Source organism: Solanum lycopersicum, chromosome 1 (assembly GCF_036512215.1).
Source record: "Solanum lycopersicum chromosome 1, SLM_r2.1".
Classification (NCBI taxonomy): domain Eukaryota; kingdom Viridiplantae; phylum Streptophyta; class Magnoliopsida; order Solanales; family Solanaceae; genus Solanum; species Solanum lycopersicum.
Window position 1 is genome coordinate 70,908,310 of NC_090800.1, and position 21,278 is coordinate 70,929,587.

The 21,278-nt window shown below is 32.3% G+C and overlaps 1 protein-coding gene across 1 annotated transcript; it reads right to left on the reverse strand.

Annotated features, from left to right (window-relative positions):
* Positions 1–8,220: 8,220 nt before the first annotated feature.
* Positions 8,221–10,449, reverse strand: LOC104647770 (uncharacterized). The gene is made up of 2 exons (XM_010323470.1): positions 10,333–10,449; positions 8,221–8,739 (listed from the first exon to the last, which is right to left on the reverse strand). Exons 1-2 carry the CDS (start codon positions 10,447–10,449, stop codon positions 8,221–8,223), a joined length of 636 nt encoding a protein of 211 aa, XP_010321772.1.
* Between the last annotated feature and the right edge of the window lie 10,829 nt (positions 10,450–21,278).

Genomic DNA, 21,278 nt, shown 5'->3' on the forward strand with positions numbered 1-21,278 from the left:
ACAATCTTTTTGTTGCCAAAAAAGTATTTGGCATATAATATTATGACAGATTAGCGATAGAATGTTTAGGTCATTGCTAAATTTTTGGCGCTCCTTTTTAGGTACAATATTAACGACAAGTGATGGTGGCAAAATTTAGAGGTTTTAACCAAACTAAGTCATTATATAAAGTCATTCACCAAAATAATATGTTTTTCTAAAATTTTACAAAACTAGTATAAACGTATTCCACAGTAACGTTTTAGGATATATTTTATTTTTTAAAAGTTGATGGCGTCAGATTGATATACGTTACTCACAGTAACGTTTTACACTAACGTTTTAAGAGTAAAACGTTACTGAAAATAACGTTTTAGGAGTAAAATGTTACTTATAGTAACGTATATCAGCTTAATGCTGTTAGTTGTTTTTTTTAAAAATATATCCAAAAACGTTACCGTGAAATACGTTTATACTAGTTTTGTAAAATTTTAGAAAAATGTATTACTTTGGTAAATTATTTTATATAATGACTTAGTTTGGTTAAAACCTCCAAAATTTATTAGCGACAAAATAGTTATATTTCACTCATTAAAATATTTAAGATTAAAATTGCTACAAAAAAGATTGTCGCTAAATTAATATCTACTGTCAGATGTGTTTGGTCGCTAAATCAATAGCTAACATAATTTTATTTAGGGCATAATAAGGAGAAACAATAAAATATATGTCATTCTCATATTTTTATTCTAAGGTTTTCTCCCACATCTGTGGCAGCTCGTCTTCTTCGGGAGCTCTCCCCAAACGACAACTCACCTTATCTGACAGCTCTCCCTCTATGGCAGGTTGTTTTCTCTGGAAGCTCGCCCTCTGTAGCAACTTGTATTCACTAGCACCTCGCCCATCTCCAGTCGCTCGTCCTCTACGTTATTGTCCTTGCTTTATGGAGTTGGAAAGAATGTATATTTTCTTGCATTTTTAATTAGTTTTCGATTTTTTCTATTTAATTTTATTAGACAAGGCTTGAATAGAAACAAGGGCTGATAATTTTTTTTTGTTATATTTTCTTGTCTGTTTCTTTGAGTTAATATGTAATTGTTGGAATTCTACCCTCCTGAATTCTTCTAAGGAATACGTACAGACAATGTGTTATTGTTTGTTTGAAACTTAACGATAATCAATTCCAACAACACTTTGTATTATTTATAAACTACAAACAATACAACGATTACAAAAAGCTCTGTAACCTAAGGAATTATAAACTCTAAATTCCTAGAGGAATTATAAAATCTAATTCCTAGCTACGAAATTATAAACTCTAATTTCAGCTACCCAAAGACACAAAAAACCCCGGTTATATATTTTCTAATGTTCTTCAAGTTCTACAACTTGTCGAACAAATCCTTCTCACAAAACTCAGATTGTAATCAAAACTCTTAATTATAATCTTACAATTTTTTCTCACAAATCTCAACACTCTCAATAAATCTCAAAACTCTCTCAAACTTCTTGATCGTGTTTTGATCTTCTCTCTAGGTAAGTGCGCAATCTTTTCTGATGCAAATAGCTCCCTATTTATAGATCAGAATTTCAATTAATCCTTATATGATTCAACTTGTATTTCTCTTCTACAAATCCTTGTTGACTTCTACTTGGACTTCATTTCTACTGCATATCAACTTCAACAAATCTTTGTTGAACTCAACTTTAGCAACTTCTCCTTAAAAATAAATAATAAGACACAATTTTCTTGTTTAATAAGAAAACATAATTTCCTTGAATAAATAAGAAAGCACAATTTCCTTATTTAAATAAGAAAACATAATTTCCTTAAATAGATTTTTGTGTTGATGAACTTGTACTAAGCAGCCACTTCAACTCCTTCTTCAACTTTAACTTTGCCGCATCTTTGCCTAAGTCTTGTTCAACACAACTTTGTCTTCACTGCCTCAATAACTCAAAATATTTTTTTACGTCAAACTCCCCTCTTTACATTCGACTTGGACATGTAAACCTGTTCAACATTTTTTCCTTAAGTAGGAAAACTGCCAGGAAAAACTTACCATAAGGTTTTCTTAAATAAGTAAGAGAACATCATCAATTTTCCTTAAATAAGTAAGAAAAACTTTGTTGAACGCCAATTCTATTTTCAACTTGGTTTTGCTGAAACATGATTCCCTTTTCAACTTGGATTTGCTTAAACATGTACTCCGTATGCAACCTTGAACTCACTGGAACATATTTGCTGGAACATGTTGAAGTTACCTTTTTAATACAAATTTGTCATCTTTCAAAATACCAAAAAGATTTAAAAATTCTGCCTTTTTGATTATGGCAAATTTAATCGGCTTGCATTGAATAAGTACGCAATGTATTAAACACTATATAAACGTTGCTTCCCCCTTGTGCCATTATCCAAAAGCACAGTACCGAAATGCATATGCATACAACAAGTCATTATAAGACACTCAACTATAACAAAACAAAACACCAAATTTGGTCATTAGTTACATCAATAGTTAGACATAAAATCATTATCCACACAAAAATAGTAATGTCTACTACATGCTTAACAAGTCATGAAACAAAATTATAAGACTGCACATTGGAATAATAGTTTAAACAGAGGGTGGCATAGAGGTGGAAGAAGTTGAGGATCCCTAGTTAGCAAACCAATGGTACTTTGTATATGCCCCAAATTCACATCTCTTTCGTGAATGCAAAGCAGCCTGAGTCTGAGCAAGTTTATCCTTGATCCTACAGTTCTCAGCAATCAGTTTCTCTCGTTCCAATTGAGCAAAACAAATTTGTTCTATCTCTACTAAGTGAGCCATTCGTAATGCTTTCATCTCCTCTTCTTTGGCAGCGAGAGAAGCCCTTAATCGTTGAGCTTTTAAATCAAACATTTTTTGTGTACCAAGCATGTTCATATACTCCACCTTCCCTAAGACATCTGAAATAGTTTGAATCTGCCACTTTTTGACAGGCACACCAAAATGTTCAAACACAGACTATGTATATGACTCAGTATCAAGACCGGCAGGTTAATTTGAATCTTAGACAACAACAACTCCATAAGAGTAAGATCCAAGTTCCGTCCTTTTTTTTTTTTTTGCTTTCTTGGCAGAAGGATTTTATGAACTACATTAAATAACAACTAATGCAAAGGTAACATGTCTCCCTTGTTAGATATTCTAAGTATCGAGGAGTTACCCTCCAAAGATGGTCAATCCTTTTTGATATAGTGACTATATCCCTTATTAGGTATATTAAGTATCGAGGATAGAATCTCAACAGTAAGTGTCAAAGATGTGCCAAAAACCATGCTCGAAAGTGAAGACGCAGACCCTGTTTTATTGTTATAAAATTCTCGGGTTTTACTCTGCCCATTTTACGACCATGGGGTCCCTGGAGCAGCAATTCAGTCCATCCTTGAGCTTGGAAGAGAACCACTAACTCATCCATCTTACCACCTCCAAAACCAGAAATTATCTTCCCCTTAATCACACTTCTATTCCTAACGGCTAGTGTTCGAGCAGTGTAATCATCATCAAATTCTTCGAGATCAAAGCATTTAGGTTTAGATGAGTTTCTTTTACGGTTCCTACTATTCACTGTATCACTACATCATCAACAATCTCTGCAGGAGTTGAAGAGGGAAAAGACTTACGTTTTACTGGGCGAGTTTTCTTAGTGCTGCATCCCTAGTAAGTTGTAAGGACCAAGTTACACGCACTGGTACTTTTGCTGATAAGGTAGAGGAAGGACCTTCTAGAGCTTCAGGGAGAATCATAGCAAGAGGTTGACAAAAATGAGAACTGTGTTTAAAACGAGATCGTCTCTGTGAAAGCATTTCAACCAGAGGAATGTTGCCATCACCGGAGCTATTTCCCCGGTCCTGTGATGATAAGATGTGTTCCCCCTTACTTCGTGCATTTATATTCCTTTTTTTCAAACGCTGATCTTTCCCTTCTCCCTGAACTGATGCATCTTCCATAAGAGAGTGTCGGGTTATACCGTACGAATCAATGTATAGTACAGCGGGTAGAATAACTAATCTTTCTTGATTATCAAAGGGAATTATAGCAAGGTAGAGATTTGAGGAGGATGCCATTGTTCTGGAAAACTAGTTTGAGTTCATAGAGTTTATGAACTCACACACACATGGAAACACAGAGGAACAGAAGAAGAAGAAGAAGAAACGCAGAGATAGTTTGTAGAGAGAATATGGAAGTGATCTGTCTTCCTTTTTCTTATTATTTCATCTTGTTTACATCCATGTTGTATTATCTATATTTACAGAGAATTACAATTGGTATTAGTTTGTTACAAAACTAACTACAAACTAACTACTCAACTAACTATAACTAACGCTAACACAAAAATGGAATGCATAACAGAAAAATGGAAAATGTGTGACAACCATGTGATTCTAACTAACATTTGAACTAACCAATTACAAAATGACACATCATCACATCTATATTTCAATACACCCCCTCAAACTGAAGGGTGAAAGACATCTAGCACACCAAGTTTGGTCATGAGGAGATGATGTTGATTGGCTCCTAGTCCTTTTGTCAAAATATCAGCAGGCTGCATGGTAGTGGACAAATGTTGAATGTCAATGAACCCTGACTTTACCTTTTCTCGAATGAAATGACAATCAATGTCGATGTGTTTCGTACGTTCATGAAAAAATGGATTTTCAACTATTTGAATGGCTGATTTGCTGTCTGTGAACACTGAAATTGGAGTAGCAGCTGGAAAATTTAATTCATTAAGTAAGCCTGCTAACCAGATCAGCTCAGCAACAAGAGCTGCCAGGCTTCTATACTCAGCTTCAGCTGAACTCCTACTTACTGTCTGTTGTTTCTTTGATTTCCACGAAACAAGAGAATCTCCAAGCTTTACCATGTATCCAGTTATGGATCTTCTTGTGTTTGGACATGATGCCCAATCTGAGTCACAGTATCCTGTGAGTTTTGTAACCACAGTACCTCTTTTAAGCATTACTCCAAGTCCTGGGGATCTTTTTATATATCTTACTACCCTTAATGCTGCCTCCCAATGTGAAACCTTAGGGTGCTGCATGAATTGACTCAAAACTTGAACACTAAAACAAATGTCAGGTCTGGTAATTGTCAAGTACAGCAACTTACCAATCAATCTTTGGTATGCTGTAACATCTTCTAGCTCTGCATCATCAGATCCACCAGTGTGTTGATCAAACTCTACACTAGTCAACTTTTGATTGAATTCTAAAGGAGTGCTTACAGTCTTTGATCCACTCAATCCAGCCTCTGAGATTAGTTGTAAAGCATACTTTCTTTGGTTCAATAACAACCCTTCTTTGGACTTCAAGATTTCAATCCCCAAAAAATATCTGAGGCTTCCCAAGTCTTTCATTTTAAAATTTTTGTGTAATGTGTCTTTGGCTTCTTGAACCATTCTGGAGCTATTTCCAGATATCAAAAGATCATCAACATATACGAAGATCACAATCATTTCAGTTCCTTCCTTTCTAATAAAAAGAGAGTGATCATGAACACTTTGAGAGTATCCTGCTTCCAACAATGCTTCAGTGAATTTAATATTCCATTGTCTAGAAGCCTGCTTAAGACCATAAAGGGACTTCCTTAGCTTGCAGACCTTAGATTCCCCCTGTCCTTGGAAGCCTAGAGGAAGTGCCATGTATATGTCTTCAATTAAATCACCTTGTAAGAAAGCATTGTTAACATCCATTTGAGACAAATCCCAACCATAAGAAGCTGCCAGGCTAAGAACAGTTCTAATGGTAACCATCTTTGCAACTGGAGAAAAAGTGTCATGATAGTCAAGTCCTTCCCTTTGAATATACCCTTTGGCAACAAGTCGAGCTTTGTATCTATCCACATCACCATTAGACTGATACTTTATCTTGTAAACCCATTTTGAACCAATTGCTTTCTCACCTGGAGGTAAGTCTACAACTGTCCAGGTGTTGTTATCTTCTAAAGCCTTAATCTCTTGTTTCATAGCATCAATCCACTTCTCATCTTATGATGCTTCATGAAAAGATTGAGGTTCTACAGCTGCTGAAAAATCTTGTAAATAAGACTGATATCCTGAGGAGACATTGTCATAACAGACATGATTAGTGATAGAATGAGGACTAGACTTATGAGGCACAACATAATCTTTGATCCACACAGGTGGCTTGCTTGTTCTGGTAGTCCTTCTGCATCCCACCTTACTTGCAGGTTCATTATGAGGACTATGAGAACTTTCCTGCAGTCTTTCAGTGTTATTGGAACTCTCTTCAATATGATCATGACATGAGTCCAAGTTTACATCATTTACATCATTATTTGCATCATCTATATTATCAAGGAAGGGTGCTAGCAAAGGACAAGGACCTGTATCAGCAGATTGCATGAACTTAAAAGGAAACACTGTCTCTCTGAATACAACATCTCTGCTAACGAACATGATTTTTGCCTCAAGATCATATAGCTTATGTCCTTTCTGTGTGGAAGAGAAACCCATTAAAACAGCTTTCTTAGCTCTAGCTTCAAACTTTCCACCTCTTGGTAATGTAGTAGCAAAACATAAACATCCAAATACTCTTATATGTTCTAGTTTTGGAGCCTTTCCAAACAACCTTTCATAAGGGGATTGTCCATTTAACACACTAGTAGGTAGCCTATTAATTAAGTAGACTGCAGTTTGTACACATTCACCCCAGAATCTACTAGGAACATGAGACTGCAATTTTAAAGCTCTGCTTGTATCAAGTATATGCCTATGTTTCCTTTCAACAATGCCATTTTGTTGTGGAGTATATGCACAACTACTTTGATGTATAATACCAAAAGAGGACAACAACTCATTTACTTGAATGTTAAAGAACTCAGTTCCATTGTCAGATCTCAACACCTTTATTGCACAATCAAACTGATTACAAACCATTGTTATAAAACTTCTCAAAACAACTACTACATCTTTCTTTGTTTGCAGTAAAGAAACCCATGTAAATCTGCTAAAGTCATCAACTATAGTCAAAAAATATTGTTTTCTATCATAAGTTGGATCTTTATGAGGTCCCCAAACATCTAGATGTACCAACTGAAACATCTTATTACTATGAGTAACACTAGAAGGGAATTTGAGTCTACATTGTTTTGCCAAAGGACAAATCAAGCAATCTTCATGTACAGTCTCTACCAATTTATTCTTCAATATATGTAGATGCTGCAATACTTTCAAAGATGGATGTCCTAGTCTAAGGTGCCAAAGTTTATGTTCTTCTGAATTCTTGCTTTTGAATGCTGCTCTAATAGTAGGTATTACTTCTTGTCTGAGAATATACAAGCCATCACTCTCCTTACCAATCCCAATCACCTCTCCAGTAAAGAGAGCCTGCGTCACACATAAATCAGGATAGAAAGACACACTACATTTTAGATCCTTGGTTAGTTTAGAAATTGATAGTAAGTTGAACCTAAAATCTGGTACATGCAACACATTTCTTATCTTGCAGTTCCCCAAAATCACTGCATCTCCTATACCATTAACATTTAAAGGATTCATACCTGCAGCATTAGCCCCAGCCCTGCAGTTTCCTGTAGGTGAAGTAGGAGATAGCATCTTAGTGACTTGCTCATAATTTTCCTTTGTGAAATAGCCTCCTGGGAAATAGAAGCTTGATGCTGATCCAGATCCAGGAACAGGTGACTCAGAAGTAAAATTATTTGCATATGCTTCATTCATAGATCCAGAACCCTTCCTCTTGCTCTTAAAATCTGGTGGAAAACCTACAATTCTGTAACAACTTTCTCTGGTATGACCTTTGTAACCACAGTGATCACAAACTAATCCCATCCTTCTACCAAGTGAGTTCTGACTCTGAGTCTTCTTAGTATGCAAGTTCATCTGATTATTGTTCACTTGATTATTGAAATTATGTGGTTGAGCACTTCTTCCTGCCATCATTGTGAGAGGTTCTTTACCTCCTTCTGTGGTTCCTAGCTTCCTTTGACTCTCTTCTTGTATAGCCATTGCATAGGCTTGATTTACACTCGGAACAGATGGGCTCAACAAAATAGAACTCCTCACATGAGCATAACTCTCATTCAAACCTACCAAAAACTGCAATAACCTTTGTTGTTTAACATGTTCAACATGTGAACTAGATTCAACACAATCACAAGATGGATAGGATACCATTATATCCATCTCATCCCATAGATCTCTCATTTTTTAATAATAGGCTGTTACAGAATTAGTGCCTTGTGACAAAATACTTATCTCTTTCCATAGGTAAAAAATCCTTGTCAAATTTGATTTGTCAAACCTTTCTTTGAAGTCGTTCCAGATCTTCTTCGAACTAGAAGCATATACTATGCTAGTCATCAACTCTGGTGCAACTGCTGCACTTATCCAAGATAACACAACTGCATCACATCTTTCCCATCTAACTGCCAGATCTCCCTTGTACGAGCTTTTAACACATGTGCCATCAACAAATCTAAGTTTATTTTTGACTAGTAGTGCTAATCGCATAGATCTGCTCCACACACCATAGTTTTCTGGTCCTGTGAGCTTCATTGGAATCAAGGCAGCACCAGGTATGTCTGATGCTTGAAGATGAAGTGGATGGTTGTGATTCGACTGGGGATTGTCCTCTACCTCTGTATTCTGTGATTCCACCATTGTTGCAGCTTCAACAATTACCAAAATTACAGATTCAAAACCTTCAGAAATCCTTTGATTGATGCTCTGATACCATATAGAGTTTATGAACTCACACACACATGGAAACACAGAGGAACAGAAGAAGAAGAAGAAGAAGAAACGCAGAGATAGTTTGCAGAGAAAATATGGAAGTGATCTGTCTTCCTTTTTCTTATTATTTCATCTTGTTTACATCCATGTTGTATTATCTATATATACAAAGAATTACAATTGGTATTAGTTTGTTACAAAACTAACTACAAACTAACTACTCAACTAACTATAACTAACGCTAACACAAAAATGGAATGCATAACAGAAAAATGGAAAATGTGTGACAACCATGTGATTCTAACTAACATTTGAACTAACCAATTACAAAATGACACATCATCACATCTATATTTCAATAGGGTTTGTTGATGTTGAACCTAGAGAAAGAGAATTGTTTTTTTTAAAACATCATTAGGACAAATTTTTATTGACCCAGTGCATTAGTCTTAATATTTTGGCCAAGCTTAATTAAGTAGAGTAGACATACCTTTCAGTATGGAATGATCATTTTGTAAGTCCAATTCCTTCAGCTTCTAATTACTTAGTTGATCTTCATCATTTCTAGTTGCAGATTGTTCCTTTTGAAAGTGTTTTCCTTGGCTGATCATTTTTTTGATTGATTGATCATTTGAGTGTGCATAACTATTAGATACTGCATAGGTTGGACCTGTTTCCATCACATGCTTCTTTCAGCCCCCCCCCCCCTTTTAGTCAATGTTATTCATCTATTTGTTTTTTTCTTAAGTGAGAGGAATTTTTTCTAGTTTCAATCATGCATCTGAAGTAACATGTTCAATTGGTGAATGTTGTCTGCTTCCTCTCACTTTTTCTGCAAATTCAAAGGTTAGGTTTAGGAACCCAGACTAGCTTAGGTCCTTTGCTTTGATCAAAAGGATAAATAAGATCTCTATGAGCCCATTTTGCGCAGACTATTTTTTCTAGGAATATATATGTTACTCTGAACAGTTTCATAAGTTTCTTTTGTTTTCTTTTCTCCAGTAGCTTTGTATTTAGGACAATATTGTTAAGAGTGACTTGAGTTACCACAAATAATACAAAACATAAATTCCTATTTATAGGTTGTTCATACCCTATTCCAGTTTTAATGTTCCTAGTATTGTTACCTAGATGGGTTACTATCATGGAGGATTTTGTCCATTTATTAGCTCTTTCCAAATCAACTTTTATTATAGACAATTCAAGATTCATTCTCCTAGAATTTTCCCTTTCAGAAGATAGTTCACTGTTTAGCCTAATTGGATCTTGGTCACATCTGATTTGGTCACCACTAATTTTTCTTTTTCATCCCCAATAATACTTCGTTTCAGAAGTTCAGATTTGAGAGACAAAGTGCAGGAATCAAGTTGTTGTATCTGTTCCTTTAGGAGTTGCTTTTCTTTCTTGAGATCAGAATTGACTTTTTTCAAGATCAATATACTCAAACTTTAAACTAGTCAGGAAAACAAGCAATCGACTCTTGGTTTTTACTAGTTCTTGAATTGTAACTATGGAAGTGAGTGATAAGAAGGATAGTTTTTTCTTAGAGAACTTTACTAGTTTATCTTTTAAATAAAAAAGATTTACCTCCATTCCTTTAGATTCTAATTCAGGTTCAGTTTCTAATTCTTCTATGACCATCAAAGCAAAGTCCTCCTCATCTTCGTCATACATCTTTGAACATGTTCCCCAGGCAGCATACATCGCTTGCTCATTCTCTTTATTTTTTCTTTTGTTTAAAAGCTCTCCTTCTCAACTCTTTGTTTTCTCCATTCTACTTCCCACATAGGACAATTCTTAATTTGATGATCAGCTTTTTCACACTTGAAACATCCTTCACTTTGTGTTTTCTCTGTATTCTTTTCCTTAATGTGTGTTACCTTTTTTTCCAGAATTTAAGCCTCTTTGAAAGAATTTCTTGAAATTTCTACTTATCAATGCCAAATCATCATCATATATATTCGATTCATCACTTTCAGTTGCTGTAAATCCAAGATTTTTCTCTTTGTTTCCTTCACCTCTTTTGTCAATATTCATTTCATAAGTTTTCAAATTTCTTACTAATTCATCCAAAGTCATATTTGTTAGATTCTTGGCTTCTCTGATTGCAATAACTTTTATTTCTCATGATCTAGGCAGAGTCCTTAGTACTTTGTCCACCTATTCCTTAGTGGTGTATACTTTGCCCAAGAATATTAATTTGTTTACAACAATGGTAAATTTGGTGATCATATCTTGAAGTGATTCTCCGGATTTCATCTTGAAGGCTTCATATTCAGAACAAAGTCTGGCAATTCTGAATTTACGAAGTTGAGTTATACCTTTGTGAGCGTTTTGTAAAGTGTCCTATACTTGTTTTGCAGAGGGACAACTAGAGATGCGGCTAAACTCATTAGGTCCTAGTCCACATACGAGAATGCACTCAGCTTTTGCATTCTTCCCTAGCATCTTGTAGTCAGCTTCTCCGTATTTTCTGTAGGTTTAGGTACCTTATTCCTTCACTATCAGTAATAGTAGTAATAGTAGGAGTTAACGGTCCATTAGTAATTCTAACTCATAGTTCATAATCTTTAGCTTGAATGAAGTCTTCCATCCTTATTTACCATCAAGAGTAGTATTCTCCATTAAATAATGGTGGTCTGTTGATGTGTTGCCCTTGACCATGCCCAAGAGGAGGTGAAGAATTCATAATGTTCTTATCTTTAGTTAATAGACTCTTTAAAGATAACCTTGCTCTGATACCAACTGTTGAAATTCCACTCTCCTGAATTCTTCAAAGGAACAAGTACAGACAACGTGTTTCTGTTTGTTTGAAACTTAACGATAATTAAATTCCAACAACCCTTTGTATTATTTATAAACTTCAAACAATACAACGACTACAAAGCTATATAATCTAAAAATTATAAACTCTAATTCCTAGAGGAATTAAAAACTCTAATTCTTAGCTAAGAAGTTATAAACTCTAATTTCTAGCTACCCAAATACAAAAAAAAAATCAGTTTTATATCTTCTAATGTTCTTCAAGTTCTACAACTTATCGAACAACTCCTACTCACAAAACTCAGATTGTAATCAAAACTCTTAATTACAATCTTACAATTTTTTCTCACAAATCGCAACACTCTCAATAAATCTCAAAATACTCTCAAACCTCTTGATCGTGTTTTGATCTTCTCTCTATGTAAGTGCGCAACATTTTCTGATGCAAATAGCTCCCTATTTATAGATCAGAACTTCAACGAATCCTTGTACGATTCAACTTGTATTTCTCTTCTACAAATCCTTGTTGACTTCTACTTGGACTCCGTTTCTACAATTACTGCATATTAACTTCAAGAAATCTTTGTTGAACAAAACTTTAGCAACTTCTCCTTAAATAAATAATAAGGCATACTTTCCTTGTTTAATAAGAAAACATAATTTTCTTAAATAAATAAGAAATCACACTTTCCTTATTTAATTAAGAAAACATAATTTCCTTAAATAGATGTCTGCGTTGATGAACTTGTACTAAGCAGCCAGTTCAACTCCTTCATCAACTTTAACTTTGCCGCATCTTCGCCTAAGTCTTGTTCAACACAACTTTGTCTTCACTGCTTCAATAACTCGAAATACTTCTTTACGTCAAACTTCCCTTTTTTCATTCGACTTTGACATTTAAACTTGTTCAGCAGTTTTTTCTTAATTAGGAAAACTGCCAGGAAAAACTTACGTATAAGGTTTTCTTAAATAAGTAAGAAAATATTTTCAATTTTCCTTAAATAAGTAAGAAAAACTTTGTTGAACGCCAATTCTGTTTTCAACTTGGTTTTGCTGAAACATGATTCCCTTTTCAACTTGGTTTTTCTGAAACATGTATCCCGTATGCAACCTTGAACTCACTGGAACATATTCGCTGGAACATGTTGAAGTTACCTTTTTGATAAAAATTTGTCATCTTTCAAAATACCAAGAGATTAACAGTAATCGATTGAATTTTTAAGAATTGTTGATTTTTATGTGATCTCATTTTTCTAGGGAATCTTTAGTTTCAAGTCAAGATTATGACATTTTGAAAAAAAAGAGGAACTTTTGGTTAATTGAGAGTATGTTGTATAGTGGAAAGTTGATGTAATATTGAGAGGGTTAAGACAATTGTTCTTTCTTTCTTTAAGAAAATGTAATACCTTTGCCACTAGTTTAACCCCTTTTGTTTTGGTTTCTCCAATAGAAGGAAAATGTTTTCTTGGCAGCTAGATAGTTGTACATAACCAAAATTTCATCAACAGAGAGTAGATTATGACCACTAATTTGGAGTTTGTTTGTATTAAAATTAAGCTTCTTTTACCTGGATTGTTTTGTTCTTGAGTAATGATCAGATATTGTACATCACATAAAAGTAAATCGTTATTAAAAAACTAGGAGAAAGTACTTTTGATAACACACACAATTTGGAGAAAGTATATATATATACATGTATGTCTAGACATAGATTTTCAGAATCTGGTGGGATGATCCGGTAAATAAAATATCATTTCATAAGCTCATTTGTTAATAAAAAGAATTGTTAGAGGATCCTCCTTCCGAGGGAAATCTTAATTACTCAGTTGGTTAGCTATTTGAAGTACGCATTGAGACAAACATGAAATTATAGTGTTAACACATGATTACTACCAACAGTTTCTATTCAAAGTTCAGTTGATTCTTAATAGCTTTAGAGTTCAACTAGTATCACAATGAATCATGAAGGATATACAAGAAGCATTGTGGCACGCAAACTCCAGGTAATAGTTTGCATTTCAATATGTTTTTGAATTAGAAATTTATGGGTAAATTTATTCTGGATTGTGAAAATAAACTATGTAAATTGTGTTCGTTATTTCCTTTGTGGATAGTATATGTGCATGCAATTCATGTAAAGTATTTATGAATTAAGTTGGCTCTCGAACTATATATTCTTTGTTCTCAATGTTCAACTAGTAGACTTCACAACAAATCTACCCTTTTGTCGATACCTTCTTTGTGAGGAACACTTCTGAAAGGTTGTCAAGTTTAGTTTTCATCTATTTTACTTATAAATGGAAATTTTGTACTCTCCCTTGAAGCTTTTGATTTAGTATCTGCTAAATGTTTTATATTGTGATTCATCAATGATAGAAGCTTGTAATTGCCATTGGCAACTTGTGATATATGGTGTATTCATTTTCTAATTTTTCTGCACTCTTGATGCACTTCTTGTTATAAAAATCTAGTGCATTTGTTGCATAAACTGATGGTAATAATTTGGTGCATTTGAGTAAAAAACTTGATGTGTTTGGCACATAAATTGAGGGTGAAAATCTGATATATTTGAGTAAAATTAACATATTTTTCTTGGAAAGATTTAATAGTCTCTCTGTAGAGGACCATCAGTCTTGTAAAATTTGTGTATCTAATTCTTTATGCAGTGAAGCTTTTTCAAGTAGCTTTATTATTTTTGTTTTTTAAAGAGATAATAACTATGTGGGCGTTAATATCACTTTTGTTTAACTACTTCCTCCATATTTATGCAGACGCTATTATCACATATTTCCATGCTCTACTGAAAAATCAATTCATATATAATACTTAATCTTTTTTTTCTTAAGTAGGTGATAAAGCATCAGCTTCCAAACAGTGACATAGTCAGAAATTTTAAGAAGAGTTTTCAAAAATTTAATAGCTGTTAAAATAATTTAATGAATAGGTACACTTAAATTTTGTAAATCAAACTTTGTAACATTAATGATTAATTTTTGTAATTTAAAAATATATCAAAAAATTTAAAATCAAACTACATAATTTTTAGCTTTAATGTTCATGTTTGTTTGAGACAAAAATAAAAGGACAGAAAATTCAATTTAGAGTGACATCCCTTTTATGCTTTAAAATTTCACGAACTTCTGATGACTAATAACGAGAAACCATAAATAAAGAGTAAAATAAAACAAGTAATATTAAAAAAAAAATTCTTTATGGAGGCTTTTCAGTTTTTGGAATTTGCTTATTAAATTTAAATTGGATAATTACTTTTAAATTTTATTTAATTTTTTTAATGAAAAAAAAAATGTAAAGTAAAATAATATATTTAGGGGATTTGAACTTGGGCACATCAGGTTGCAAAGGACTTAGCTTGAGCTTAACGACTAAAATCACTGAGTTAAGAAATTTTATTTTTTTCAAGTGTGTTCAAAATGTATTATTTAACCATTTAAAGTATTATTTTATTTATAAAAATAGTGTAATTTTCCAACGAAGGGTGTCCAATTAGCCAGGGATAACTACGCCCCTGCTTCCATGTAATAGCATTTATCAAGTAAATTGAGTCACTAAGTTTTGCTTAATAGACGACACTAAGTTGAGCTATTTGACAAGACACAAACGCTCCTTTCAAACGTATTATTCGAATTTTAATTCATGCGAGTGAAATCTACAAAAATAAGATTTTTAACTTCCACATTGTTAGATTTTTTGCTCCCTCCCTTTTTTAGTACCACGCACTTGATAAATCTCACCTTCAAATTACTGGTATTGGCTTAGAGTGAGAACTCAGTCCATAGCTTTACTTACCAGTTATCTGTCGATTGCCTTCTCTCCCATTAACTTATTATTTTTTCAAGATTTTTATGTGTCTTTCTTGCTAAAATTACACGATAGAGGAGCGTTTCTAACATGTCTTTGTTTTACAAAATTACGAGTTTTCTGTAGTTGATACTTGCGGCATCAACATTCATATTAGTTTGTCTTGCATGGTTTTTTTTTTTAATGCATGAACTTTATACTAATCATGATTAGTGTCAGATTTGTCTTCGTAAGATTTTGAATCAGATGTATCTATATCTTCTTCTAATCTTGTTATATTCCATTCAGCAACTATGGACGAAGGAACTCCAATTTCCTTTTTGTCTCCTATCATAATTCATGTCAATGTTTTTTAGCACAATAGAGATAGAGCCGTTTCATATATTTGCAAATATTAAATGAATTTTGCTTGGTCAAAAAAACTGCATCATATTTTTCCATATGGAAATGTTTGAATATCTCTTTGCACTTTGGTGACCAATCCAATTGTGCACATAGGTAAAAATCTTCATGTGATCTTATTAACCTTAGAGATGGAATATTCATATTCATTTATTGAATAAAATTGAATATCTAAAGCTTTTTAAGCTTCTCATTTATTTTCGTTTACATGATAGATAGAGCTCAATAATTGTTAGAGCAATAGAGATCGCAACAATTGCAGTAGAATGTAGGATTAGATGGATGTTGCACCTCAATTGCATTTTGAGAATGTGGTAAGAAATATAACAAGAATATTATGGCCTTGTTCCTACTTTTGGTTCTGATAATGGTCTCTCGAGCACGTCATTAGTTAGTTGTCTTTAAAATACTATTTATTGGTTAAAAGAACAATTATGAATGTTGAGTCTTTAGCATTTATATATTCTTGGATCAACTATTTAGTCTTTAAGTTGCTAGATATATAACATTAGATTGTTGTAATGCTTATTTAATATACTTTCTTCTTATTCAGTAGAATCTATATGGATTCTGAATAAATATATAATAATATAAAAGAAAAAAAATGTGACGCTTCTATAATACTAGATTCGTCATGCCCGTGCTAGCACGGACCCAATATTCATGTACATGTGACAAAAACATAACCTCATAATGTATGCCTTGAAACAATATTAATCATGTTTCAATCTTGCATCAAGATAGTTATTCATAGTAACGTAATAATAATCGATAGTTATGTACAATATGTGCCTGATCTGAGACTTGTATATATTACAACGAAGTACATAAAAACCATCCATAAATCAAATGTATATACTACATATCATCAAATGTGTTGTTACATTTTCTATCTACTCTGACATAGATTACCAGCAGTCAACACTATTCTTTAAATATCTAATACTGCATAGTTCTTACTGAAATATTATAAAAGATGCCCAAAAATAAAATGTACAAGTACTTGGCTTATATGATGAAATATACATTATAGAACAAAAAATTGGGGCCATTAGGATCCATTACCTTCATAGACATTATTATCATTAAAACCTATAAACTGCATGAACAATTAGATTTTTTTTTTTTAAAACAATCAGAATAGCGTTTCAAAAGAAATCATGATTAATAATTCTCAACCCCCAAATTTCCTAGGAACTAAAGGACCCGTTTGGTAAGCGGTATTAGGTAGAATAATCCATGGATTAAAATTTAATCCAACTAATACATTGTTTGGTTACTTCATTTAGTTTAATCCATGGATTGCTTATCCATCATATGTGGAATTATCTTATCCCTTGAGAGGGATAACTAATCCAAGGTTTGTTAAACCTTGAATAAGATCCCTAAATGACTAAACTAACCCTTTATCTATTTTTTAAAAAAATTTCTTTTGTAATTTAATTTCCTTTTTATTTATATTAGAGTGGTTATAAATGTTCTTTTTTAATTCTCCAAATTTGTTTGGTGTAATTTAATGATTTTACTAATATTTTTTTCTTGATTTTTTTAATATTCGAGATAACTTGTCAATTACCCACTTGAACTATTGTTTTAAAAATAAAAATAAAAATAAGCTTTAGGTATTAACAATTTAAGTAGTCTTAAATCTATGTTATGTTTAAGATATAGACTTAACCCACAAAAAATTAGAAATACATTGTGTCATCACTGATCTTCTTAGTGGTACATCATACCTTAAAATTAATAACAATTTTATATATATGTATTTGATTTAACTAATTAAATGAAATAAATAATTCTTTGAAAAATTTATCCGGTCCTGTAGTTATCTACCTTGACTTAGTTACATGAAATAAATACTCATAATAACACAAGGGTATAATAGAAAGGAATTTTTTTTATAGAATTATAAATTAAACACAAAATTAAGTGGAAAGTAGTGAACCAAACACTAGACAAAAAATAATTTGTGCACTATTAATCTCTGTATTACTAATTCCTGCATTACTAATACATGTATTACTAACCCCTGCACTATCAATGTTTGTATCAAACGACCCCTAAATGGTAGGGAAAACATTATAATGCTACATCATCTTAAAAGAAACCAAAAACGATAATTCCATATACATTACTCTTCTTGCTTGCTTGCGATAAAATTGTTATTGAAACAAAGATGGAAAAATATTATAATGCTACATCGTCTTAAAAGAATTTGAACTTTTGTTTGACTCAATTACTGAGAGCTTCAGTTTATATAGTATATTATTATCAAATAAAAGAGATAAACTTGAGTAGATACGATCAATGAGTATTAACATAAATCAAGAAGACCGCATCAATTTGTCCAAATCAGTAATCATATGCTAATCATTCCCTTCGAAAAACATTTGTTTTCCTCCTACTTTTAGCTTGTCCAGATGTTGCACTCAATATCATGTATATATTTTATTTGTCTTAAGAAAAAGAGAGAAGATTTGTCTTTTTATATTTTACTCTTATGCTAATGGTGTTAATTACATACGTGAGAAATTATAGATAAAATACATGTGCTATTAAAGTACACATAAATAGTTGTGTGAAACAAATAACACATTTAAGTTGAAGTATGTGTCACTTTTAAACATTTGAACAAATGCTATCATGTACCAGAACCTTTGAAATTTAAAATGAATTAGGAACAACATATTGTTGTCTTGCACAAAAACTAATCAATCCAATCTTATGCCTCAAACATTTTCTTCTTCCTTTTTATTATCTTCCTTTCGATTCAACATATCTTTTAGTTAAGGAAAAAGACAGACGCTTGTTACTGTAGACCACCATTTGATTAACACTAATAACAAACTCACTCACGAGTATCAATTTGTATCATGGACTCTTTAATCCAAGCATTACTGTTTTCATTCTGGCAGATATTATAACGTAAGACAACATCTTAAGAAACTCCAATTTTCTAAACAATTATTTGATTTAGAGAATGTAATATCAGAAGAACTACAACATGTAAGGTTGTAAACAATATATTCTTAGTGCCCGTTTGGACATGGTTATTTTAGGCGCTTTTAAGTCAAAATAACTTTTAAACAATTTTAAAGTGTTTGGATAAAGTAAAAAATATTTATAAGCATTTATTTTAAAGTTAAAAATAATAAAAATAAGCCAAAAATCTTCTTAAGAGTATTTTTATTATGGGATAAAGCTTTCTTTTTAATCAACTAAGAAAATTCACTCGACTCTTACCAAAGAATTTATGAAGAACATTATTATCAAACAAAGAAGAGAGAAGATGTAAGTGAGAGCACGAAAGAGCTTGAAAACAAAAAATAAAAAAAGTAGGCAAATGTCCAAAAAGAAACAAAACAGGGAACTGCAAGCAATACACCTGTCTGAGTGAGACAAAAGCTTTAAAAAGTTGAATTGTAGATAGTACATCTCATGTAACATTTAGTACTACAATTTGCTGCAGTGTTCGTCCACTCAAGTCCCATTTCTAAATAAGGGAGATAATATTTTATAAAGATGAAATTAGCAATAATTGTGACGGAATATAGCTACAAAATTTCTGACGCTAACAATTCTCTGTGATGAAATTATCAATCAAATTAGCGATAAATTTTGTATGAAATAGCTATGACAGAGATCGTCGCTAAAGGTAGTGATGAAATTATATATCTCGAATTCTTCGCTAGAGATAGCGACAGACAACAAAATTTCGTCACTAAAGACTTACCTATGAATATTTTACTGACAATATGAAATTTTTATCGTTAACTCGTCCCTGAAGTCTTTTAGCGACGGATTTGGGTGATTTGGCAACAGATTTCTTCGTCGCTAAAATCTGATTTTTTTATAGTGTAAAGAAGAAGACAATTGGTTGTGGAAAAGAAAGAAAAAGGTCCGGGAAGACATGGGGATGACTGAAAAGTAGGTGGCATGGGCGAAGAAGAATTTTTTTTGAATAGTTTTTTTCATAAAAATATTATTTTATTATTATATTATTTTAATACTTTATAAAATTTAAATATGGAATTCACTTGCCATAACATGTGTAGTTACACAGTTTCGCCACCTCAGTCATCTCAATGTCACATAAGTCAGGTTAATGGTTAGAGCGGAGTGATATTGCGTTTTTAAATTATGTTTTATTGAGTTTAAGATTTAATTGGTAAATGGTTAAGTAGAATGATCCATAATACAAACTTGTACAAATATATGTATACATTAGACTATTTCATGACTTTTTTATTTGTTCAAAATATATTGACTTGACACATGTTTAAAAAATAATGAAAAAAAGTATCACAATTACTATTTGAGAAATATCTTTACATCAATAAAAAAATGATTTAACTCAAAAAAAAAAAGTTCATAACAAAAAAAAAAAAAAATGACGCCCAGGGTGTATGTTTTTGCGCTTAGAGCTTACGCCCCAAAATCTAGGACTTACACTCTATGAATCTACGTCTTGTGCCCCAGAGCGTTTGTGGTACGCTTTACCTTGAGATTCTCCCCCGAAAATGTTTTTAAAAATACTGGTTAGGATTATCTATATAATTAATGCAGTGTTTGATTAACAATTTAGGAACCTGCATAACTATGAAGAGTTTATGTATAATTTTGTGCATGATAGAAGATGGAATAACTAATACATGAATGACTAAATCTTACATAAAATAATACATAAATTTTCTCATAAGTAATTCATGTACAACTACACCTGCATAAGTAATTTTTTAGCAAGCAAAGGAACCTGTGATAATTAGGATAGATTAAGAACTTGTTGTTTGGTTTGTACATAAGTTATGTTGAGATTAATTATGAAGAGATAAGTTATGTTGTGATAAGTTATGATGGATTAGCTATATTTAAATTATTTTTTATTGGTTGTTTGGTTTGTCAAATATGCATGACATAATTTCTAAGAATAAGTTGTTTGTTAGTAAAGATGTCTTCTAAGAATAAGTTGTTTGTTTATTAAAAGAGGTTTAATGGGGTAAATTTGTTATTTTACGTTCCATGATAAGTTATTTAGAAATTAGTATTCTACCCACTAGTAGAGATAACTTAAATAGTTAGTATTATTAATATTGGAATAAGTTATCCCACGATTTGTAACCAAACAAAGAATTGAGGGATACTTATAAAAATTATTGCGAGATTATTTTTCTTTATCCATCACACCGGACGATCCCTAAGTGATAACTTACATCTTGACCTTTTAAATTAGATAAATAAAAATATTTATTTTAATATAGTAAACGAGTAAAAATGAATGAAGAAAGTATAAATTAGTGTTATTTATAAATTTTTACTCTATATCAGTGTTTTAAAAGACTTGGTTGGACTCGCCTCAGAGCTCGCCCTGGACGCGGCTTTACAAAAACGCCTATATACTCAAGTGTGAGCTTAGTTTTGTAAGAATTATCTCCTAAGCGTCCGATTATACACCCTAAGCGTCCAATCGTATGCCGCCTACCAGATCTTATACAAATCATGTGTTAAATCTTCAGCTATTATTGATCCTCATAATCATTGAATAAACG

Bases quoted from the DNA above. Each gene is read 5' to 3' on its own strand.
- LOC104647770 (XM_010323470.1), bottom strand. From the start codon at position 10,449: ATGTATGCTGCCTGGGGAACATGTTCAAAGATGTATGACGAAGATGAG. The intron at 8,740-10,332 runs GTAAATCTTTTT...ATATGGTATCAG, and splicing joins TAGAATCTAAAGGAATGGAG to AGCATCAATCAAAGGATTTC.